Source organism: Setaria viridis, chromosome 7, assembly GCF_005286985.2.
Source record: "Setaria viridis chromosome 7, Setaria_viridis_v4.0, whole genome shotgun sequence".
In the NCBI taxonomy this organism is placed as follows: domain Eukaryota; kingdom Viridiplantae; phylum Streptophyta; class Magnoliopsida; order Poales; family Poaceae; genus Setaria; species Setaria viridis.
Window position 1 is genome coordinate 22,719,051 of NC_048269.2, and position 24,041 is coordinate 22,743,091.

At 47.1% G+C, this 24,041-nt stretch overlaps 3 protein-coding genes across 7 annotated transcripts; all 3 read right to left on the reverse strand.

Moving 5' to 3' along the window:
- Positions 1-80: 80 nt before the first annotated feature.
- Positions 81-5,788, reverse strand: LOC117863295 (protein NRT1/ PTR FAMILY 4.6). 5 transcript variants are annotated; one of them, XM_034746935.2, is made up of 7 exons: positions 5,501-5,788; positions 4,139-4,219; positions 3,415-3,554; positions 3,061-3,278; positions 1,608-2,060; positions 1,394-1,512; positions 81-1,277 (listed from the first exon to the last, which is right to left on the reverse strand). In XM_034746935.2, exons 3-7 carry the CDS (start codon positions 3,500-3,502, stop codon positions 467-469), a joined length of 1,689 nt encoding a protein of 562 aa, XP_034602826.1. In that variant the 5' UTR covers positions 3,503-3,554; positions 4,139-4,219; positions 5,501-5,788; the 3' UTR covers positions 81-466. The 5 variants fall into 5 exon arrangements, with proteins under 5 accessions (XP_034602826.1, XP_034602828.1, XP_034602825.1 ...); XM_034746937.2 differs by lacking the exon at positions 5,501-5,788 and adding an exon at positions 4,342-5,452 and having other exon boundaries at positions 3,061-3,212; XM_034746934.2 differs by lacking the exon at positions 5,501-5,788 and adding an exon at positions 4,342-5,447.
- Positions 5,789-12,683: 6,895 nt separating this feature from the next.
- On the reverse strand, positions 12,684-13,678 carry LOC140223479 (uncharacterized). Its single transcript, XM_072295318.1, has 2 exons — positions 13,030-13,678; positions 12,684-12,712 (listed from the first exon to the last, which is right to left on the reverse strand). Exons 1-2 carry the CDS (start codon positions 13,676-13,678, stop codon positions 12,684-12,686), a joined length of 678 nt encoding a protein of 225 aa, XP_072151419.1.
- An 823-nt stretch (positions 13,679-14,501) lies between these two features.
- LOC117865641 (protein NRT1/ PTR FAMILY 4.6) lies at positions 14,502-18,338 on the reverse strand. The gene is made up of 5 exons (XM_072295319.1): positions 18,248-18,338; positions 16,679-16,893; positions 16,084-16,524; positions 15,655-15,746; positions 14,502-15,515 (listed from the first exon to the last, which is right to left on the reverse strand). The coding sequence occupies exons 1-5, from the start codon at positions 18,336-18,338 to the stop codon at positions 14,717-14,719; spliced, it is 1,638 nt and encodes a 545-aa protein (XP_072151420.1). The 3' UTR covers positions 14,502-14,716.
- Positions 18,339-24,041: the final 5,703 nt, after the last annotated feature.

A 24,041-nucleotide genomic window follows, 5' to 3' on the forward strand; every position in this document is an offset into this window, starting at 1 on the left:
TCCTTTGTCATGATGCTTAGCAGGAAGAACCAGATCCCCAGCCAAGAAATGGACATGCGGCACACCAGTGCCTGATGATATGAGCCATGATGTTCATAGACAATTCATTTCATGGTGAACCACTGCCAGTGATGATACATACATAGCCAAGCTGGCAGGGTTATACAGACTTGGCATATTTGTTACATTTTTCTATTACAAACTTCGCCATGGAGAACCACCCAGACCTAGTTACATTTATCTATGATGACAAACTGTGGCGATAGCCTTTGAAGTGACCATTTCATAAACGTCACAATTACCGTTAAGTATCGTGGATGAAATACAACAAACAATATAGATACAATCAGACATCAGTATGTGATACGGTACAGGATTGAGGCACTGCTTTGCAGCTCATAAGTGGCACTGGGAACCAGAGGGCGCTTTGCCTTTCTGAAGTAAAGGACAGTTCGAGTGCAGCAGTTTAAGGTGAATCTTGATCGGCTGATGGCTCATCCACGACGAGTGGATCCTGCCGGTAGACATATTTCTTCGCCCAGTACAGGTAGTTAAGGAAGCCAAGAAATCCGACAACAGTTACAACCCAGTAGAACAGGTCAAGACGGCTGTTGTTCAAGCTTGTACCCTCTAGCCACCCTCCATGGTGCCCATGCCCCGTGGCGCTGTTCACCCCTTGCACCAGGAAGGTGGCCAGCAACGACGCGAGCCCTACCTCACACCAGAACAATGCTGTGGCGATGGACTTCATGCCCCGAGGCGCCTCACTGTTGAAGAACTCAAGGAGCCCAGGAAATGACGTGACATCCGACACGCCCAGCAGGAAGAACTGAGGCGCGAGCCAGAACAGGGACATCTCCACTGCAGCTTCTTTTCTCTTTCTCTCAACAACTGCTGCAAAAGCTGATGCAAGTATCATGGAGGCAAAGCCTATTCCAATGCGCTGCAAATGAGTGATGCCACTGGCATAGCCCGTGCGCCTGCGCAAGAATGGCACTATGAACTGGTCATAGATGGCGAGCATTACCATCTGGAATGTGGTGGGGATGATAAAGAGTGTCGCGGGGGAGATATGGATCTTGCCGAGCCGTGTGTTTGTCATGCCACCTTGCTGAACGGTGAATGTTAAGATGATAGGGTTCGATACGTATCCAATCATGGAGCTGACAAACAGAGGAAGCATACGGAACACAATCTTTGTCTCCTCCACCTTTGTCACACTGCAAAGTGACCAGGCTCCTTCTTTGCCATGGTTAATGCAAGCTTTATCGAGGAATCTAGCAAGATGCATGGAATAGTTTATAATAGACAATACCAGCAACAAGGCAATGCTTCCTATAACTAGTAATCTGCAATGAAAATTGAAAACTGTATGTGCTCATCCAAATCTTACTTGAGGATATTTGTTTGGGGGAGTACTTTAGCAGAGCCTCGTTCAGCACTGCTTCCCCGTGCTTCTTCCAGCTCCTCAGGCAGTTCAAACCTCCTGTTTCTGAATGCAACCACAAGAACCTGGTAGAGGCAAGATCATAGCTAATGAACATTTAGAACACACTTGCTGATTATTAAGGTGAGATTTTCTCTTTCAAGAAAGGAAGGAGCACGACCTGCAGGATTCGAGTTAGAGGGCTTCCCTCAGGTACTTGGTTGCGGTAGAAAGGAAGACCAGCCGCAAATACAAGCAACCCAAGAAGAATTAGGATGGCACAGAAGCCAAGTCCAATGTCCCACCCCTTGTAGTTCTGAAGCCACACAATGAAAATTAGCCCCACAAAACCTCCAAAGGAGATCCCAAATGTGTACCAGTTAAAGAAGCTGGACTGTTGGTGGGATTCAGAGGGGTCTTCATGGTCAAACTGATCTGCTCCGAGGGATGGCAAGCAAGCACGTATGCAACCTTCTCCAAATGCACTGATATACAAGGCTGCATAAAATAGTGTAGCGTTCCAACCATGGACCTCTTTGCAGTCACTCAGTTCAACTTCAATGTTGCAAGGTGGTGGATGGAGTGACGGAATGTAGGCTTGCAGTGCAAGCAATCCATAGCCCTGCACTAGTGCCTGTTTATTCATGAATAATACATACATAGTTTCAAAGAAAAGGCTCGTAAAATAACTTTTACCCAGTGCAGGTTTCATCAAGAACAAATCCCACATCATAAACTTGAACCTTGTAGAATTTGGGACTATTACTACTCTTTTGATGACTTTTCAAAGCTGGCAGAGAATATTTGTAGCAAAATTTACAGTATAAACCAGTTAAAATGTTTGGAATATACCTAGAGTACTAGCTTTGGATGGAAGCACGTGAAATCAGCAATGCACATGACAGAAGCCCAGAACCATGACCTAGGATATCCGTCCTCTTTTACTACTAAAATATTGTCCAGATCAGATCCTAACACGCCTATTGTGCCAAAATAAGAGTCACTCATGCAAAATTGAACAATTTGTTGGCCACTAATCTTCTATGCCAAGTGGTGATTGAGGTGTTTCATAAAAGCAGAGGGCGATCTGTGACTGCGAGGAGGATTAGCTGATGATTTTGGGCATAGAAAAGATTGTGTTGGATGTCAGTTTCTTGAATCTCATTAACATGTCAGACTTTGTTCTGGTAGTTTGTTGCAGATGCAGCAGGGTACGACTATGCAATGTTCAATTGTTTTCCTTCCTTTCTTTGCTGGTATCAACTAGCTGTAACATTTGGTGGCTTCTATTAATAGAAATTGAGAATACCTTTCTCAAGTAAAAAAAACTTCACGCAAAATTTAAAGTAATTCAGGTAGCCATTTTTTCCCCCGAACATGCAGGAGAGCTGCGTGTCATTATATTAAGAAGAAAAAAGGGTAAGAACATTAGCGCCTTTTGACTTAATTATGCATTGCAGGTAGCCAATTTTACCATTAGTCTTAGGATACTGATGTTCTTTTTTTCACTTCTCTAATTGAAACTATCACTGTGATCTCTACTATCGAAAGGTCCACATCTAGTAAAAGCAACAGAACATGCAAAATATCTTTTCTAGGCTGTAGCTAGTTGGAAAGACCAGGAAAAGAATTACCAGAAACTCCAATGGACCAAACAGAAGTATAGTCCTAGAACGAGTGATGTACGAGTCTGAGAGGAAAGCTCCTATCAAAGCAAATCCAGATGTGGCGCCAACAAGATTAGTGACTGTAGTTGCAGAGCCTGATACTCCCATATGCATTGTTCCTTGGAGATAGATGACCGAATTCAGCAAAAATGGGATATTAACCATGCTTGTTACAAAAGTCAGGACTGCAAGGGGAAAAAGGTGGAGGAGAGGAAGTTTGAAAATAAGAATACATCTCATCCAGGACGCATGCTTGCAAATGACTAAACACGTAATTCAGGATGATAGATCATACAAGGAACTTAGTGTGTAGAGACTTACAGTACATAAACCATGCTGCCCTGACCCCTCCATGCACCTCTTTCTTGATGAGGCTTCCTCTCCAGTCCACAAAACCTCCAACTGCCATGGTACTACAGAAAAGTTTCTTCTCCCTCGACTACTGTCTGCCCAATGCATCCCTTGAAAACAAGAGGGGTATAAGTAAACAGATGGTCCAGATATTAAAATTCAAAGTGGGTTGGTGATGAATGGGTTGGTGATGAATCAAAGATTCGGCCTATTTTATGCCATTGCTACTCAAGCCTGTATACTACCAACTACCAACACTAAAGTGGACTTCCATTGCTCATATTTCCTGCTAACTGAAATTTAGGCACTACAACAGGCACAACTAATAACAAAAAAATAACCAGGGGCGTGTCAAATGGGAAATGTCTGTAAGTAAAAACGAAAAGAAAAGAAAAGAAAAGAAAAGGACACAAGCTTTGCTACAGCATGCCATCATTCTGAGTGTGATATTTGTAATTCAAATGTCAATAACTAATTATTTGAGCATCTTTAGAAAACCAAGTTCCTCTGCATAGCAGTGCAGCCGTGCAGGTTAACTATGAACAGGAAATGCTTACATCTGAAAGCAGCAGGATATATAGGTATATTAGAATCAAAGTCTAATAGAGAAACAGGTCGTCCTAGGTCCCCCAAATCATATTGTTTTAGAAGATGGAAACCTAATAAATAGTTAGTCATGGATAAGCACAATTACCAGATGTGCCGGAAAGACATGATAGCAGTAATAAGGAAAAAAGGCACAGCAACCATCTCGCCATACCTGAGCACATAAGTCCTGAAATCAAGCCAGCAAAAACATAAACTATACAAAATCTTTTCTCAACACTTTTTTTCTCAAACACGCAGGAGAGCTGCATATCATTATATTAAGAAGGAAAAGGGGTAAGAATCCCTTACAACAAACACCCACACACACTCAGGTTTTTAACTACATGCATATTTTCTCAACACTGAGCCAGCATAAATGAGCCAGCATAAATGAGCTTCATGGTGATGGCATGGAGTTGGTTCAAATATGGCTTTCTGGTAAGGTGGAGTTGGTTCAAATATGGCTTTCTGGTAAGGTGATGGTGTCCTTATCCCATAACTATGCACATAATTCGGGAAAGATAGATTAATAGGAACACACAGAGACTTATAGTATATAAGGCATAATGCTCTGACTCCGATATACAAATCTTAGATGGGATCTCCATCTACAGAGCCTCTAATTGACATGGTACTGCTGGAAAGTTTGTCTTCTTCCTCTTGAATCTTGATTACTGCTAGTCCATTTCATCTCTTGCAAACAAGAGTGATATAAAGCTATAAATAAGCAGATGGACATTCAAATTCAAAGGGGTGATACCATCAACATGATCAATAAAAGATTCTGCCCTATTTTATGCAATTGATATTGCAAGCCCCATAGATACCAACTACCATCTCAAAGTTGATTTCTCACCTACTCCCTGTTGACTGAAATTTGGATACTACAGCAAGTAATCACACTAAAACAAACATTCATCACCATCAAGGGAGAAAACTCAGGAATATTTACAACGAGAGAAGTCTGCAAGTACTACAATAAGCGGATATTGCTTTCCACATGCCAAGATACTGAATTTGATGTTTTGTAATTAAATCATCAATTTACTGATTGTTCTGAGCAACTATAACTTATGCACAGGAGTCAGGAGATGCTGATGTCTGAAAGCAAGATAACAAACATATACGAAAGTACGACAGAAAAGAGAATTGATGCCCCAGAACATATTGTTCTAAAAGACAGCCTAGCAACGGACAAGAACAAATGCAAGTTGTGCCAGAAAGGAACAACACCAGCAATCAGAAAGCAGATTTTAGTTCAAGTATCGTCATTACTAATGCCAGAGTACACAAGTCCCGGGATGCAAGATCAGTTGTTGGCTTGCTGCTGATTAAATCCTCTGCCAGAAAAATAGTCTATGAACAGATTCAGGCTCCCGGCTTGCATGTAATTATCCTCTTCAGTTATTGCATACACACTGGAGGAATAAATCAAATGAAATTGATCTACAGATCGAGAAATACATACATATTTTGGATAAAGTGCAAGCAGGCAAAGGGGTGGCAGGGGTGGAAGGAATGGCCAGGAGCAGCGTCTCCAGTGCGGTGGACGGCCACCGCCATTCCCGACGGAGGAACCCGAAGCTGATGCCATGCCGGCTCTTGGCTACCACGGCCATCACGGACGCTCTTCTGGTAAGGCTGAATAGAGCCGCGCGCGTGCCAGGAAGGGTATCAGCGCGAGGTGGAGTCGCGGACCAGCGTATGGCATCCAGAATTTCTGCAGTTCTTGCTGCTCAAGAGTCAAGACGAAACTAGAAAAAGAAAAGGATCAGGGAGTGATGTGCTCAGTTTCAGAATGAGCTGCTTGTGACCTATTTTGTAATGGTGGGGGCCACGCCACCGTAGTCCACGAGCGCCGCGTCGCCGTTCGGCGAGCTGTCCTTCTAGCCACGCTTGATTATAATCTAAACGAAGATTTTCTCGCTTCTCCCTTTTCACTTCTTTTAGTTCAAAACGTTGGAGCGGCTTACCATATAAGCAAGAATCGGTGGAAATAAGCAAAACGTTTGGCGGGATTCTCGCTTATTTCCACCGATAAGCCGCTTATAGCGGATACAAACGGGACCGTAGTCGATTGGTGGCTTCTACGCGCCCTCCCGTGCCTGCGCACCGTGCGCTCTCGATGCGCCGGCGCGGCCGTCCGCCTCGGCATTTCCGGAGCAGCTCGGACCGTAAGTGGAGGGAGCGCGTGGGGGAATCCGGAGGAGAATTCTGAGCTCGCGGATTTGACGGAGGGCGGGCGCGGGATGAACCGCGGCGACCGCCGGCGGTTGCAATTGCAATGCAGCCGACCTGGATAATTTTTTTTTCCGTGAATACGCAGGAGAGCTGCGTATATTTGTATTAAGAAAATGATGAATAAAACTTAGTATAACGCGGGCCGTTCGGGCGCACGCACATGATTAAGAGTTTGTTAGCCTATGTATAGATGATCAACAACCGCTTAGAGAAATACGAAGCTCACTATTACACTATCCCGTTCCCTGAGCTTCTGCTGGTGCCGGCCAGCCGAGGGTGGCAAGATGTTTGGCGCCAGCTGCTGATCAAAGGAGTGCTTCGTCGAGGATCCGTTGTAACAGCGGCGCTGGCTGCATAGGAGGCGCTCTGCTAAACACCATGTTGTTGCGCTCTTTCCAAATCTTCCAGGATATAAGCGTGAAGCTGGAGTCAAGTCCTTTCCTCTGTCGAGCGTTTAGGCCGTGTCTCTTCTGAAGCCACCATTCAACTAAACTCATATCTTGATTTGGCGCCAGACTAGGAATGTGCAGGATGGAACTGACGAGGTACCATAACTGTTGTGTGTATGAGCAACGGGCAAACAGGTGGTCAGCATCTTCTAATTCCTGATCACATAAGGCACACGCGGTGTTGTCCTGCAAACCCCGGCGATGGCGTCTGGCAGCTGTCCACAGGCGATCTCTGCAGGCCAGCCACATGAAGAAGCGGATCTTCATTGGCGCCCAAGCTTTCCAGATCAACTTGCCTGCAGGAGAGATTGGTGATCCAATGAAGAATGCTCTACATGCAGATCTTGCCGAATAAACACCTGAGGGCTCCCATCTCCAGGTGATAGCATCCTCTATGCCAGGCCTTAACTGAATATGCTGTAATTCGTGCCATAGGTGCACATGCTGATGGATGGCCGGCACTGTTAGCCGTCCAACAACGTCCGATATCCACTTCTTATCCTGCATAGCTTCAGCAACCGAGCGTCTGTTTCTTAATCTTGGCCTGACGAGGTTGCAAAGATCAACGGCGATGGAGCATGGCGATGAATTGCCATTCCATCTGTCAATCCAGAATAAGGCAAGGTTGCCATCCCCCAGATGTACCTGGATCGAAGCCTGGAACATCTTCTGAAGCACATTGTCATTGCCAAACTGGAGTGGCAGGTGCTTCCATGGTCTGTCAGGATCGGTTCTTTTCAACCACATCCATCTCAATATCAGGGTATAAGAAGCAATCCTGAGATCAGTGATTCCAAGACCTCCTAGTTCCACTGGTCTGCATGATGCAGTCCAAGCGACGAGGCATTGCCGTCCATGAGCCTTTTGCTGAGCTGCCCAAAGGAAGCCCCGTCGGCGCTTGTCAATCTCATGGATCACCCACTCCGGTATCTTCAGTGAAATGAATGTGTGGGTACAAATTGAGCTCATGACCACCTTGACCATTGTCAGCCGGCCTGCTTTGTTCATCAGAGAAGCTTTCCAGGTTGGTATGCTGCTTGCTACTTTGTCTACCAGTGGTTGCAGGTGAGCTTTGTTGAGACAGTCAATAGTCAGTGGGAGTCCGTGTTAGATTGATCTCTTTCCCGATTGGCCCAAAGGCCAATCAGGACCTTGATCTGCGCCCTGATCGGGGGCGCTCACCCTATCAATGGGTGGTGGGCCCCTGTCGCGCTGCGCTATATAAACAGGGTGGGGGGACCCGGCTCGGCTCACGAGGTTCGCCAAAGCCAGCCGCCCCCACCGACACACCTACCGATCTAGGTTGCGCAGTAGCGGCGGGAAGTACCACCGCCACTTCGCCGGCGACCAAGCTCGGCACTGCGCGTCGCTGCCTTGCGCAGACTCCGTCAACAGAACCTGCGATGGCCAGCAGCTCTGCTGCTCCCACCTCTAGGGGTGAAGGTAAACCTATTTCCCTCTCACTCACACTAGGCACTCACCAGGAACACCTTGCCCCTATGTTTCTCTCGAACCCGACTAGATGTGCTCTAGAGATCCTAGGCTAGACACAAACAATGGTATCAGAGACCTCCTAGAAGCTATTCTAGATCGGGAAAAGCAGTAGATCGAGAAAAGAATGACGATCGAAAAAGAAACAAAAAAAAAGAAACCCTAACCCTAACCCTAGATCTAAAGAAAAGAGGGACGCCGGGAGACTTACCTGTCGTCGCCTTCACCGCCGCACGTCCACCGACGGCGAGCGGCAAAGGCCGGTCGAGCCTCGGGCTCGCCGGAGAACACGTCCACCCGAACCACCGGCGCAACCGCTCGGGGCTCGGGGGAGGGCGCAAAAGCACCACCACAGGACCGCTCGACGGCGGCGCGCCCAACCCTCGGGGTGGACGCGCTCGCCGGCGAGGGGACCCGCGGTGGCGCCGGCCCTTCTTCTCCATCTGGATCTCGATCCTTCGGGTTTTTGGAGGGAGGAAAGGGGGAGGCTAGCAAAAGAGGGGAGGAGGGGGGCTGCCGCGGCCGTGCGCCGGCGGGGCCATCCCTCCACCGTCGCCGCCGGCCATCGCCGGGCGCGGGAGAGAAAGCCGAATAGAAAGAATGAAATTCTTCCTCAATTAGAGTTCTCAGACTTAGAACAATGCGTTGATTGCATTAAAGGAAAATTTGTAAAGCAAATTAAAAAAGGAGCTAAACATAGCACAGGAATTTTAGAGATAATCCACACTGATATTTGTGGACCTTTTCCTGTGAAAAGTGTGGATGGCTATGATTTGTTCATAACATTCACAGATGATTACTCCCGTTACGGTTATATTTATCCAATCAAAGAAAGATCAGAAGCGTTGGATAAATTTAAGATATTTAAAGCTGAAGTTGAAAATCAGCATAACAAAAGAATCAAAATAGTAAGATCCGACCGTGGGGGGAGTACTATGGTCGGCATACCCCATTCGGCCAAGTTCCTGGACCTTTTGCAAGGTTTTTGCAGGAAAATGGCATAGTAGCCCAGTATTCAATGCCGGGCGAACCTCAGCAAAATGGAGTAGCTGAAAGGCGTAACCGTACATTGATGGATATGGTGCGCAGCATGATGAGCTATTCCACCTTGCCATTGGGACTATGGATGGAGGCGCTGAAGACCGCCATTCACATTCTTAATAGAGTACCAAGTAAGTCGGTGCCCAAAACACCGTACGAACTATGGACAGGAAGAGTACCCTCACTAAACCACTTACGTGTGTGGGGGAGCCCAGCTGAGGCAAAAGTGTTTAACCCAAACATCGGGAAACTAGATCCCAAAATAGTAAGTTGCCACTTCATTGGCTACCCGGAAAAATCAAAGGGTTTTCGCTTCTACTGTCCAGACAGATTCACAAAGTTTGTAGAAACGAGACAGGCGATTTTCTTAGAGGATGAGATGGTGAGGGGGAGCATGGTAGCTCGAGAAATTGATCTTGAGAAGAAGCGGGTGTGTGCACCTAATCCGATGATTCAGGAACCATACTTCTCACTACCTATTATTCCCGCACCGATAGTTCCTGAGGTCGTGGTGCAAGCACCTGCTACAGTCCCTGATATTGTGGTGCAGGCACCTACTGTGATTCCACCCGTGGAAACGATGAGTGAAGTTTTGGAACCTGTCCTTCAGGAGCCAACTGAACCCATCATTGCACACGAGGAAGAGTTGCAGCAGCCACCTCAGAATAGTGTGCCACAAGCAGAGGAACAGAATATGCCTGAAAGTGAGGGGCCTAGAAGGTCTCAAAGGGTCAGAAAATCAGCCATCCCTGATTGTTATAAAGTTTATAATACAGAAGAAGTTCATATAGAAGGTGATCCCACTTCATATGAAGAAGCCATGAAAAGTGTTCACTCATCGAAGTGGCTAGAGGCCATGGAAGATGAGATGAAATCGATGAGTTCCAACAATGTTTGGGAACTTGAGGAGATTACTAAAGGAGCCAAAACAGTAGGCTGTAAATGGGTCTACAAGACTAAACGTGACTCCAAAGGGAACATAGAAAGGTATAAGGCGAGACTTGTGGCAAAAGGTTTTACACAAAGAGAAGGAATAGATTATAATGAGACTTTTTCTCCTGTCTCATGTAAAGACTCCTTCAGAATCATAATGGCACTAGTTGCACATTTTGATTTAGAGTTACATCAGATGGATGTAAAGACGGCTTTCCTAAATGGGAATTTGGAAGAAAATGTCTACATGAAACAACCAAAGGGTTTTGTCATGGAAGACAAAGAGAATATGGGATGTCGTCTAAAGAAATCCATTTACGGATTAAAGCAAGCCTCTAGATAGTGGTATCTAAAGTTTAATGATATAATAAAGAAATTTGGGTTTCAAGAGAATATAGAGGACAATTGTGTCTATGCAAAGTTCAAGAATGGGAAATACATTTTCCTAATCCTGTATGTGGATGATATCTTGCTTGCAAGTAGTGATATCAGTCTACTGCAAGAGACAAAGAAGTTCTTGTCCTCAAACTTCGATATGAAGAATCTTGGTGAAGCAACATATGTTTTGGGCATAGAAATTCACCGAGATAGATTGAATGGGGTTCTAGGGTTATCGCAAAAGGCATATTTAGAAAAGGTTCTAAAGAAGTACAATATGCATGCGAGTAAAGCCACACCTGCTCCTATAGTCAAGGGCGACAGTTTTGGGAATTTTCAATGTCCCAGGAACCAGTACGAGATCGATCAAATGAAAGCGGTTCCATATGCTTCAGCTGTCGGAAGCTTACAGTATGCCCAAGTGTGCACTCGCCCTGACTTAGCTTTTGTCACCGGGGTTCTCGGTAGATATCAAAGTAATCCAGGTATAGAACACTGGAAAATGGTAAAGAAGGTGTTGCGCTACGCACAAGGCACAAAAGAACTCATGCTTACATATAAGAGATCTGATTCCCTAGAGATAAAAGGGTATTCAAATGCAGACTTTGCGGGAGACAAAGATGATAGAAAATCCACGTCTGGATATGTATTCACTCTCGCAGGAGGAGCTATCTCATGGAGAAGCTCAAAACAGAAAGTAACTGCGTCATCGACGATGCACGCAGAATTCATAGCATGTCATGAGGCCACGGGGCAGGCAATGTGGCTAAAGAAATTTATACCCGGATTGAGAGTGGTTGACTGTATTCACAGACCACTAAAGATGTACTGCGATAATGAACCAGCAGTATTCTATGCTCACAACAACAAATCAAGCAATGCTTCCAAAGCTATTGAGATAAAGTTTTATGTTGTGAAAGACAGAATCCAGGATCACACTATAAGTCTCGAGCATATAAGAACAAAAGATATGCTTGCGGATCCGCTAACGAAAGGCTTACCTCCCAATGTGTTCAGAGAACACTTAGCCGGCATGGGTTTAAGGGAAAGCCTATGATTCCTGGATTGGATAAGGCCCAAAAGAAACAGAATTGTTTCAAAATAGAGAGGTGTGTTGTAGCTGTTGATTCTATCGGCAATTAAGCTGTGACGATGAAACATGCTCTACATATTAATCTACGATGAAACGAATAAAAGTGAAAAGTGTAAAACTAAAAGTAAATGATGAGATCAAGGGGGAGAATGTTAGATTGATCTCTTTCCCGATTGGCCCAAAGGCCAATCAGGACCTTGATATGCGCCCTGATCGGGGGCGCTCACCCTATCAATGGGTGGTGGGCCCCTGTCGCGCTGCGCTATATAAACAGGGTGGGGGGACCCGGCTCGGCTCACGAGGTTCGCCGAAGCCAGCCGCCCCCACCGACACACCTACCGATCTAGGTTGCGCAGTAGCGGCGGGAAGTACCACCGCCACTTCGCCGGCGACCAAGCTCAGCACTGCGCGTCGCTGCCTTGCGCAGACTCCGTCAACAGAACCTGCGATAGCCAGCAGCTCTGCTGCTCCCACCTCTAGGGGTGAAGGTAAACCTATTTCCCTCTCACTCACACTAGGCACTCACCAGGAACACCTTGCCCCTATGTTTCTCTCGAACCCGACTAGATGTGCTCTAGAGATCCTAGCCTAGACACTAACAGTCCGAGGTACTGAATGGGAAATTCAGCAATTCTGGCCGGCAGGAAGTTACTAATTCTTTGCACCTGTTCTTCTGTGCAGGCAATGGGTGCTATGAGGCTCTTTTGTAGGTTGGTGTGTAGCCCTGAAGCGTTCCCAAAGAAAATGAGTGCTTCTCTGATGGTGATCGTGTCCTGGGCAGTTGGTGAAGCAAATATCATGACATCATCGGCATATAGTGAGCACTGGTGCTGGATGGCCATGTGTGCTGGTGTGTGAAGCACTCCTGCTTGAGTAAACGGTGAAGCACTTCCATGACGATAATGAACAGCATTGGAGATCGGGGATCTCCCTGTCGTAATCCCCTAGCGTTCTGAATCAGTCTGCCAGGGTGGCCATTCAGAATGACTCTGGTAGTGGCTGAGGAGATGAGTGATGAAATCCAGTCACGCCACCTTGTACTGAATCCCATTGCCTGCAGGACTTGAAGCAGAAAAGCCCAGTTAACAGTGTCAAATGCCTTGGATATATCCAGTTTGATCAGCAAAGTTGCTCTTTTGTTGCGGTGTAGTGTTTTGGCCGCTTGTTCTACAAACTTAAAATTATCATGAATGGATCTCTTTTGAATGAATGCGCTCTGGTTGATGTCGATGAGGCGATGAAGCTCAGGTGCCAGGCGGTTTGCAAGGAGCTTGGCCACTAGTTTAGCGAAGCTATGGATTAAGCTAATTGGCCTATAATCGCCTGGGTGAATCGGCTCTGAACTTTTGGGCAGCAATGTGATCAGTGCACCATTGAGCCGGCGCAAGTGTGCACAGCTGTTCCTATAGAACGCGTTGAACGCTGCCATAATAGCTTCTTTGATCACCGGCCACGCCACTCTGTAGAACTCCACCGTGAACCCGTCTGGGCCGGGCGCTTTGTCGTTCGGGAGTGATCTCAAGGTGCCCCATACTTCAGCTTCAGAGAAAGGACAATCTAGCTGATGGAGATCAACAGGCTGGATGTTCAGAGCGGCGAGATCAATGAGCTCGGTTCTGTCAGAGGCAGTGCTCAGAATGCTGTTGAAGTGCTGAAACAGCATTGTTTCTTTATCTTCATGTGTGACAGCCGTGTGTTCCCCGTGCTGCAGCCTGGTGATAAACTTCTTCTTGGCGCGGTGGCCGGCTTGCATATGGAACAGGTGTGTGTTGGCATCACCGTCACGTAGATAGCTAATGCGTGAACGCAGCCTGATCATTGTCCTTTCCAGGGATGATAAGCCTAAGCTTTTGAGCTTGAGCTCCTTCCTCAGTTGGTGTTCCTCCATTGTTAGCTGACGCTCCTCCTGTGCTTTATCCAGCCAGTGAACAACTGTTTTGGCCACGAGCAATTGGAGCTTGATCTGTCCAACATTCCGTTGGCTCCAGCTCTGAAGCTCCTTGGCGGTGTTCTTGAACATGGCGTCTAAACGTGTGAAAGGATCCGTCGTCAGTTCAGAACACGCCCAGCCCTTCTACACTGCTTCCTCGAAGCCGGGCATCTTGATCCACCAGTTCTCAAAATGGAACCGGCGCTTTGCACTGAAGGTTGCATTCGTTGCCAGCAGAAGTAGGCAGTGGTCCGACATGCTTGAAGCGAGCGCTTGTAAGAGGCAGCATGGGTAGTCGTTCGGATCGTGATTAATAATCACGTCGAACCCTATACTTTTAAAAATAGAATCTAGTTTGGATCACGATTAATAATCACGATTCAAACTGAAAATATATGGATCGCGACTATTAATTGGGATCGAATATTTTCAAATAGACCCTAGTTCGGATCGTGATTATTAATCGCGATCCAAATATTTGCAAACGGGCCCCTGGCTTGGTCTAATTGGGAGAGCTCGTCCTCCAGCCCGCCCGCCGCCACCCGTCGTCCTCTCCAGCCGCCGGAACCGAAAAGCCCCATCCCGCTCAGGTGCTAGCACGTAGCACCAGCTCTCTACTCCCCGTGCTCCTGCAGCAAGCAGAGGAATGGAGACACGCCGGCCCGATTCGACGAATTCGAGCCGAGCTCACGTGGCCAGGAATGGCAGCATAGTTGGTAACCAGACCAGCTGCGAGTGCCCCTCCCAGTCTGCCGCCGGCGACCGCGGACGAGGTACGGTGGCGATTGGCTCGGCCATGAGAGGTGAGGCAGGGACCCCTATGCGTTTCCTTTTCCTCCAAATCTGATCAGATTCTGGCATTGCCCTTGCAAGGTGGTCACTACAAAGAATTTGGTCCTTTTATTTTCTGCAAATGGTGATCGAAAAAGGGTTTGGAAAAGTAGTGATTGCTTGATGGGATTGTGAACTTTAAGATAGCAATTGTTTGCATCTGCAGAGAATTTCGCTGCATGGCGCATTGGTTAGGTAACTCCTGCTGCCGACCTGCTATTCGGTTGACAGATATTGGTGGTCTTTACGACCTCTCCTATCTAGTGCATACTCATACTGTTTGGCTGTTTAATTTCTTCAGTTGTCATCCTCTAATCCAACTGTACCGATGCGTTGCTGCTTCATGGCGTATCGCCTGGCCCAGAAAGCGTAATTGATCAATGCCACTAGCTCGAAGGCTGCCAGCAACAGGAAGAAGTGATCAAGGCGTGTTCTGTTGAAGTTTGCTCCGTCCAGCCATCCTCTACTGCAGTCCCCACCCCGTGTCGCCCTGTTCACGAGCTGAACGAAGGCGCAACTTGACCAGGCAGCCAGTCCAGCCAGAAAGGATTGCACTGCTGGTGCGATCGGCTTCATTGCTGGAGGCGCCTCACTCTTGATGAACTCTATCAATCCGCTGAAGGATGCTGCATCCATGATGCTTAGCAGGAAGAACTGGATCACCAGCCAGAAGACAGACATTGGCACACCCGTACCTGTCGATGTCAACCCGTGCTGCTCTACAACAGTCAATCTTTTTACTTCCACCAATGTGGCGATGCATGCCGCTGCAGTCCCGCAAACCGAACCAGCACCAATACGCTGCAGTGGGCTGATCTTACACTCATGGCCTGTGGTTGTTCTCAGCAGCGGTGTCAAGACTCGGCTGTAGCATGGCTGCATCAGCATGTGGAATGCTGTTGGGATTGCTATAAGAGAGGCAGAAGGTATCTGGATTATTCCTGCCCCTTTGTCCATTGTGCTGCCAACTTGTATGGTTAATGTCATCAGCAGCGTGAAGGGCAAGTAGATGATCAAGCAGCTGATAAAGATTGGAAGCATTCGGGTGATGGCCTTTGTTTCGTCAACTTGAGTAGCGCTGCAAAATGAAATTTGGCTGTTATCACCATCATTATCCAGGATTTGTCCAACAACTTTTTCAGGGAGATTATGATTGGGATACAATAAAACATAACTCTTCGTTAAATGAGTAAGTTTCCGAGGAAATGTGACTATGTGAGCAGTGAAGAACTTACCCAGATTTGTGTATGCATTCTGCTTGACCGGTTTCTTGCAGCTCGATAACATCTACAATGGCTTGCCTCTTATTTGATGAAACTACGAGAACCTGTAGAGGTACCAGGTTCAGAACTCGAGAACCTACGTAAGTTAAAGTTTTTTTTTCCCTTTTATCTTGAATTCTTACAAACTAGCTGATTTTGATAATAATTTTTTTCAGATTCATACACCGAAAGGGCTATTAAATTCCTTTATTTCTTATGAGTAATTATCTGCTATATATTTAAACTAAGGAATACGATGCAATGATCTTTCAACATTAAGCACTATAGGCAAGTAATCACATATTGAAGCCTTTTCATATTTATTGATTGTGATCAGCAAGTATACTGAATTACAACAATAGGTGTATATTCCATCTGACAGCTGTAATGTATAACTTTTACCTCCAATATTCTAGTTAGAGGACTTCCAGTAGGCTTCTGCATTCGATAGAAAGGCATTCCACTGGCTGCCACAAGCAGCCCTACAAGAACAATAAGAGCACATATCATAAATCCAATGTTCCAACCCAAGTTATTCTCGATCCACACCAAGAATGCCAAGCCAATTATTGCTCCAAGAGAATTTGCAAACTTGAGCCAGATCAAGAACATACTCTTGAGCTGTGATTTTTTTGGGTCATCATTGCTGAACTGATCTCCACCAAGGGATGGTATGCAAGAACGCATGCAGCCCTCCCCAACAGCGAACAATAGTAAGCTCAAGCAGAGCATTGTCAAATTCCAACCTTTAGCTGGCTCACAGTTGTTTGGTTCTTTGTTTATCTCACAAATTTCAGGATGAAATGAAGGAAAATGGGCTTGCAGTGCTAGTAACGTGTAACCCTGCATCATCCAACAGAAAATGTTATAATTCGGAATTTTTAACTTCTAGTTTCCAATTTCAAAAGAAGAATATTTTAAGAGCAATTACGACCGTGTAGTTTTTTTATTTCAACATAATTTTTTTAATAGGGAATTAAATTGAGAAGTAAATTACCAGGATCACACAGGGGCCGAATACAAATATAGCGGTGGTTCGCTTGATATATGCATCAGAGATGAAGTTCATCAGAGCAGCAGATATCAACACGGCGCCAACCAGGTAGCCGATCACAGTTGATGAGGTCACAATATCCAGATGCAACGTCCCATAAAAATAGGCCACCACGCTGAAGTTTGAGCTGCTAGGGCAACTTCTCAGCATGAACAAAACTGCAAACAACATAACATTCAGCTCAAACTGTTTGGTTGCAACTGGTTCAAAGAAGCTGAACATCTAATTTCTGGAAGAAATACTGATCTGGAGTACTTCTGAACCAATCAAGACTAGTTTAGGTTTCCAAGTGTAGCTGTATGTGAGTCAAGAAAGGTGAGGTCTTTTTTCTTGGTTGCCAACATTCTCATATCTCGACATATTCAGGTAGAGTTGTTTGTGCATGCAGCATTTCGAAAAGGATGTGACTATTCTGAGCTGAGATCAAACATTTCTGTGAGGGAGTTGAATTTATAACATTAGCTAAGAGGGATATCATAGAACTAAGTTTGGCTTAACGTGCCAACTGGTGGCTAGTCCAACTGGTATAGTGGTGCCTGTGCATTTTGGATTCAAATGAGGTTGTTTGTTGTGGATGTTTTGACAAAGAAATCAATGATTTTTTTTATACTTGATCACGTGATATCTTGATAGCTTATCATTGATAAACAAACGCACCCTTCTCAAAGAGAAGAGTTTGGGATTTATAGCAGTCAGTGTACTCTTGCAGCTGCTTCTACAGAGCACAGATCAAGATGTCAGTTACCAGTGATAAAAATAAAGAGGAGGTCAAACTGTCGGTTATTTTTCCTATCTGGCGTTGGATACCTCGTGTTGTAGGTACCCATTTTTTTACTTCCGAGTCGTACTATTCCTACAGCTGTGGATCCAGATGAAAATCTGTCAGACGCTCTAAACAACTAATCGAGAGGTCAAACTGTCAGTTGCCAGAATGAAATGCCCCCTATTTCTCCCCCCTAGTTCAAACAAAAGAGAAACTTCGGTGCTCTATGCCTCTATTTCGTTTCGTTTGCATATTTACTCTTTGTTTAGGTAGACAGACAGAAATCTCAAACCAAGATCGAGAAGTGCACAAGTGCAAGACCATCAGTAGTTGTTCAACACCGTATCAGATCTCACTCACATCACTGTCACAAAAGAAGTGAAGCCTTTAAACTCACTATCGTACGTCTACACTCCAAAGCTAAATACTCAGCACTGAATGATTGAAACAAGCTTACTATACTTAATTTGCAAACTTAACGCCATGCAATGGTGCAGACCTCCGTAGACGTCTAGCGACAAATCCTTGAGCAGATCAAGGCAAAAGGAAGAAAAGAAGCACTGTGGGATATTACAAGAACATAACAAACAGAACACTCGTTTTGAACTTTGCAAGGAACAGGAGCCGATCCAATCAGACAGCTCACCTATTGATCAATAAAGGCATATGTCGCGTATTTGACGGGGGGAAAATAGAGGCATGCAGCCATGAATTTTTAGCACAAATGGCTGCCAGATTTGCCTACATACCGTAGAGGAAGAGTGTTGCCCTGATGCCTCCATGCCTCTTCTCATCCGCTGCATTCCCTCTCCAATCCACGTACACTTCTTCACCCGCCATGTAGCTTAGACTTCTTGATGAGTGAGAGAAGAGAAAAGGAAGGAAAAGAAGTGCCAGGCCTCTCCTGGTACACAAGCAACAAGCTCAGCTCTGTTCTGTTCACGCTCGCAATGCTCTATCACTGCAACGGTGACAGAGCACAAGCTCCTCCAGACTCGTACGGGCCCCCGACTCCGATGTATATATACCAAGAGTCCAAGCCTCATACGAGACGAAGACAGGTTGGATAAAAGTTAATTGGTTGATTAACTAACTAATTAATTAAGGATATAATCTCGAGATGGCCTTTTTTAGTATCAAAAGAAATAGTAGCGTGTATAAACAAAACGTATTATTATTATTGTACGCGAAGAGAGACTCTTGAATTGGCTCCTGATCACGTGGTCATCGTGCCCGCTCCCGCTCGGGGAGACGCCGCGTCTCTCCTGCCCTGGCGAGACCGCGAGAGCTTACCACGATGGTGACGTGCGCGCGTGAAACTTCGTCCCTGTGCTTCCAGGCTCATTAGCTTAGACGGAGCACTCGCTCGTCGCCGGCGTTGAAGATCTCCCTGCTGGATGGCCATGGACTTGATTTGAGAGGATCGGTCACCAGTTCACTCCGGGCTGTCTCAGCCTATATATGTCGTGTCAGCGTCAATTGATATCCATGTGATCACGATTGGCTCGTGGTATCGTTTAATTAACATTATTAACACGCAGGTGGGTGGATTGTATATACTGAGACAGTTAATTAATTGATTTAATTAAAACTTGAAATGTGATACGGATGGCGAGCATACACTCGTCACCACATCGCATTACACAACGATAATAAATGTGTCTCCTATCACGTTCTTTCCGTTCACAAATGCATTTCCTTTGTGTGGAATGCAAGGCATTCTGACTTGTGACTATAGTGTCACCCAATCAATCACCAATACGACTGAGATGCAACTAATTGACGTTTGTCACCAATCAATCACTAACTGATCTCATAAATGCCGGGAGCTAATTATATTTTTTTAACCGGATAAACGACATGTGTTCTTTAATGGATGGATGGATTTTGGCCAGAAATGTTTACATTCGTGGGCTAATTTTCAATGTTACAAATGTTTAAATTTGTGGACAGATGGAGTAGTATATTTTGTTAAAACAGGCTCGTTTGATGTTGTTTAGACATGGTTTCGTGCTGTTTGATTATAGTAGGAAGCAGTCTTACTCTACTTAATTTTTGAACGATGTACTGACAAGCAACTAACGCCGAATCAAATTTCGTGTGCTGTCGGGGATAAGAAAGTTCTCTTTCGTGTCGCATCACTTCATCAGAAGATCCCAAAGATATATCGATCGCCCCCAGACGATTATTTGTACACTGGGACAAAGATATATCCCGGTTGGTGTTTCAAACCGGGATAAAAGGATCCCAACGAGGTGACTAGAAGGGGACTAAATTCCTCGAACCCTTTTATCCCGATTTGTAATACCAACCGGGATAAAAGGGGGTCTTTTATCTCGGTTGGTGTTTCCAACCGGGATAAAAGGGTCCCCCACGAGTTAATACAAAACGATAGCATCCCCTATATAGTCAGATGTGATGTGTAGGTGGGATGGCAAGGAAGCTACGCGTGAGGCAGGAGGTTGTGGGTTCGAATCCCATGCAGCGCACACGCGCATATTTCGTGTGAAAAATCACGTGACTTGGGAGGTGCTGCGACGTGCATTCTTTTTTTTTGCAGCACCTCCCGTGGTGACCCGTTTTATCCCGGTTGGTATTACCAACTGGGATAAAAGGGGGTCTTTAGTCCCAGTTGAGTGACCCGGGACAAAAGGGGGTCTTTTATCCCCCCCTTTTGTCCCGGTTGGTTTATCCCAGATGGATTTTCGGGAGATTTGCACCCTACCAACCGGGACTAAAGGCCAATTCTCTACTAAGCACCTGCCGTGGTGACCCGTTTTATCCCGGTTGGTATTACCAACCGGGATAAAAGGGGGTCTTTAGTCCCGGTTGAGTGACCTGGGACAAAAGACCCCTCCTTTTGTCCCGGTTGGTTTATCCCGGATGGATTTTCAGGAGATTTGCACCCTACCAACCGGAACTAAAGGCCAATTCTCTATTAGTGGACTGAGATGCAACTAATTGACGTTTGTCACCAATCAATCACTAACTGGTCTCATAAATGCCGGGAGCTAATTATATTTTTTTAACCGGATAAACGACATGTGTTATTTAATGGATGGATGGATTTTGGCCAGAAATGTTTACATTCGTGGGCTAATTTTAAATGTTACAAATGTTTAAATTTGTGGACAGATGGAGTAGTATATTTTGTTAAAACAGGCTCATTTGATGTTGTTTAGACATGGTTTCGTGCTGTTTGATTATAGTAGGAAGTAGTCTTACTCTACTTAATTTTTGAACGATGTGCTGACAAGCAACTAACGCCGAATCAAATTTCGTGTGCTGTCGGGGAAAAGAAAATTCTCTTTCGTGTCGCATCACTTCATCAGAAGATCCCAAAGATATATCGATCTCCCCAGTCTATTATTTGTACACTGGGACAAGCATGGGATGCATCATGGCTAGGGCGAAGCAGATTGGCAGCATCGATGGCGCCGGGCAGGCGCCGGACTAGGCTAGCTGCTGCCGGCGAGGCGAGGCGTTTCGCCGTGCTGCCGTGGCCACGGGGAGGCACCGCGACCGTCACGTGGACTAGCAAAGGAGAGACGCGGGGCCATGCGCCTTCATCCGCCGGCCTCAGCTCCGTGGACGTACGTGCGGCGGCTACCGGCTAGCTCGGGTGCACACGACCTACGATCGATGCCTCGAGACCTTGCTCGCCGCGTGTCGTGCCGTGCGCCGCCGCGGCGCGTTGTGTGCGTCCCGGCCTGCCCTCCCCTCAAGGCACGAGCACGGCCGACGTGCTTCAGCGTCAGATGGATCGTTGCGCTTTGGATGGCCGGAACGGCCATGGGGCTCGCGTTACATACGCCAGCACTTTTGGAATCATACCGTCGAGAACAGAGAGCTGTACCGCCCATAGATCGAGGACAGCAGATTTGCACAAAAGTGATGCGACTTTTCCACCGTCGCTCCACCTCCGCCACAGAACCAAACCACCTGCACCTCGGGCCAATATGATGCACGCGCGTTTTATGCTATTCTTTTTTATTCATTGGACAAGAACACGCTGAAAAGAAATACAAAGATGGTATTCGTGGCACAAAGGCACTACCGGATTTAGTCAACAGCAGGCACACTTCCGGCAACAATAACATACATGCAATCAGGCAAAAGCAGCAATCTACAGAGCCAGACATAGTCCATGAACACACTAAAATACTAAAAATACAGCTTGCACCTGCATCTACATATGTGATGCGCATGTTTTAGGGGCCAGAGTTTACTTGTTTGAGTCTTCCATTCGGCATATAAAAAGTTACTTGTAATTAAAGCTGCTTACTCTTTCTCGATAGAGGCAAGGGGTGGAGGATAATGCAGACTAAAGAGGTCCATCTCACATGTTTGTATGTTTTTATGGAGCAACAGTGCTTGATTAGGCTAAAACATTGCTCCTCTCTTTAGGCTACCACGGTTGGCCCAGTTAATTGAAGCTCCTTGGTCACGTGGTTAGACATGCGCATGCCCGTGCGCTCAGATGGATCTGTCTGTAGGGGTGACGCGACGCCGCGCATCGCCCACGCAGCCGGCACGTTGGGCGCCGATTAGTCTACGGCTTGCCCTGTACCCCGTGAGAGATCATGCATGTGCGTGGACTTCCGTCTGGCTCCAGTTGTTGGGACTTGGGAATCGGGGATTGACCGAGTCACCGTCTCACCGAGCATGGATCACCGCGTCACCGGCGGCCGATGTCAAACACGCCTGCAGTAGTACCCATAAAGCGCCATGTGATTGGCCCTGGATGAACTATTTTACTGACAGCAGCCGGCATCTCCTATGCTGTATAATAGTACTACCTTTAATACAAGTACCGTGAGGGACGGCGTAGTATGGGGAGATGGTGAAAACAGGCAAAAAAAAATGCTTGCTTTGATTGGATGTAATTGTTGCAGGCGAAAAGCTAGAACTGTGCGCATGAAGTGGGCAGGTTATTCCTTTGCATCGGCAGATAAGTATACCACCCTACGTCAGCCCAAGACTTAAAGTTTGAACAGGAACTGTGCGCTAGTTCATTTTTGTTTAGACAAAAAACAGTAGAGCTTACTGATTACAATGCAGGTCGCTGGTGTAACAGTACTCCGTAACTATCAACGGGCAAGCCTCATGCCAAGCCGGAGTAGAAGACAGTTAGTACGACGGGCACAGGCATGCCAAGCCGGCGAAGTAATCCACTTCCCCAGCCAGGCTCTCCATGCCGCACACGAACCTGCCAAGCTCAGACTCCTCCCGATCGTCGTCGCATTCCGCTGCCTCCTCGCAGGCTCCGGCGTCAACGGCGACGGTTGCGCCGCGGCGCACGCTGATGGCCCCAAGGACGGCGCGGCCTTGCCCCTTGGCCTCCCTGAGGATGGAAGCCCAACGCGCCAACCACTCGCGATCCCTCAGGTCCCGGCCGTCCGCCAGCTCGACGGACCTGCAGATCGCAGCAAAGGCTTCCTCGAGCCTGTCGACGAGCGTGCTCCGTTCTTGCTCCTCCTGGGTGGTAGCGTCTACCGTCTCACCCATCGGTGTCTTTCTACACGACTCCTCCGATCCCTCCTCCTTGTTCGTGCCGGGAGCCGGTACTAGAGCTACAATCCCTGGCTCGCCTGCATTAAGGCTGCACGCGAAGAGTTTAAACGCCGGCCAGTTCCCGCTGCTGGCCGAAGGCCTCCTGCTATTGGCGAACCACATGCTTTCATTGTTCTCCTTGGACCTTTGCTCCGGCGTCGAGATCTCGAGGTCATGTGCTGCACGCGACGAGTGCCTCATACTGCTGCCATCGGGCCTTGCCCTCTTTGTCTTTCTCCCCCTGTTTTCCGCGGTTGTCTGCTCCGGCTTCAAGATCTCGAGCTTAAGCAGTTTTACGAACATCCCGATTTCCGGCGAGAGCTCCTCTAGCCTCTCCACCACGCTGTTGAGCCTATCCATGTCCTCGTCGGTCGAGAAGAGGCGCGTCTCTGTGGCCCCGTGGGTGCTCCGCGCCGAGCCCGACGGAGCATTATTCCTAGCAGCTGCAGCCGAAGCGGTGGTAGTGGAAGAAGAGGACGGCCGTTCCTGCTCCTGCTGGTGGCGAGCGTTGTCGTCGCCGGGGCCTCGAGCAGCGTCCGTGCTGGCACGCTGCCGCTTCCTGAATCCGGCGAGCACCTCGTCGCCCTCCGCGGCGGCCTCCTTCAGCTTGTCGCGCCACTGGAGCAGCGAGGCGTTCTCGATGGCGTGCTTCTCGGACGCCTCCACCGCGCTGTGGATCTTGATGAGCAGCAGCTCCAGCCGCCGCAGCTTCTTGTCGGCGGCCGCGGCCCGCCTGTCGAGCCTCCCCACGATCCCGGAGAACAGGATCCGGGCGAGCTCGCCGGTCACCGCAGAAGTTGCAGAGCAGACTATCTGTTCGGCCATGCAGATCTGGCGATCTGGCGACCTCCGACCTGTTCAGTTTTAAGGATTCATCTCACACTAAATAGGGGGTCTCAATGCTAACAATAATGGAGACCGCATCATAAAAAAAAAACTTGGCATCAAAATCGGAGGCACCGAGGCAGACAGGAGGCTTTGCGTAGTTTG

Coding starts and splice junctions, on each gene's coding strand:
- LOC117863295 (XM_034746935.2), bottom strand. CDS start 3,502: ATGGCAGTTGGAGGTTTTGTGGACTGGAGAGGAAGCCTCATCAAGAAA. Junction 2,061..3,060: donor TTGGTCCATTGGAGTTTCTG/GTAATTCTTTTC, acceptor ATGAATAAACAG/GCACTAGTGCAGGGCTATGG. Junction 1,278..1,393: donor CCCCAAACAAATATCCTCAA/GTAAGATTTGGA, acceptor GCATCTTGCTAG/ATTCCTCGATAAAGCTTGCA.
- LOC117865641 (XM_072295319.1), bottom strand. CDS start 18,338: ATGGCGGGTGAAGAAGTGTACGTGGATTGGAGAGGGAATGCAGCGGAT. Junction 16,525..16,678: donor TCGGCCCCTGTGTGATCCTG/GTAATTTACTTC, acceptor TGGATGATGCAG/GGTTACACGTTACTAGCACT. Junction 15,516..15,654: donor GAATGCATACACAAATCTGG/GTAAGTTCTTCA, acceptor TGGTGATAACAG/CCAAATTTCATTTTGCAGCG.
- LOC140223479 (XM_072295318.1), bottom strand. CDS start 13,678: ATGTTCAAGAACACCGCCAAGGAGCTTCAGAGCTGGAGCCAACGGAAT. Junction 12,713..13,029: donor ACACTTGCGCCGGCTCAATG/GTGCACTGATCA, acceptor CAAGTCCTGCAG/GCAATGGGATTCAGTACAAG.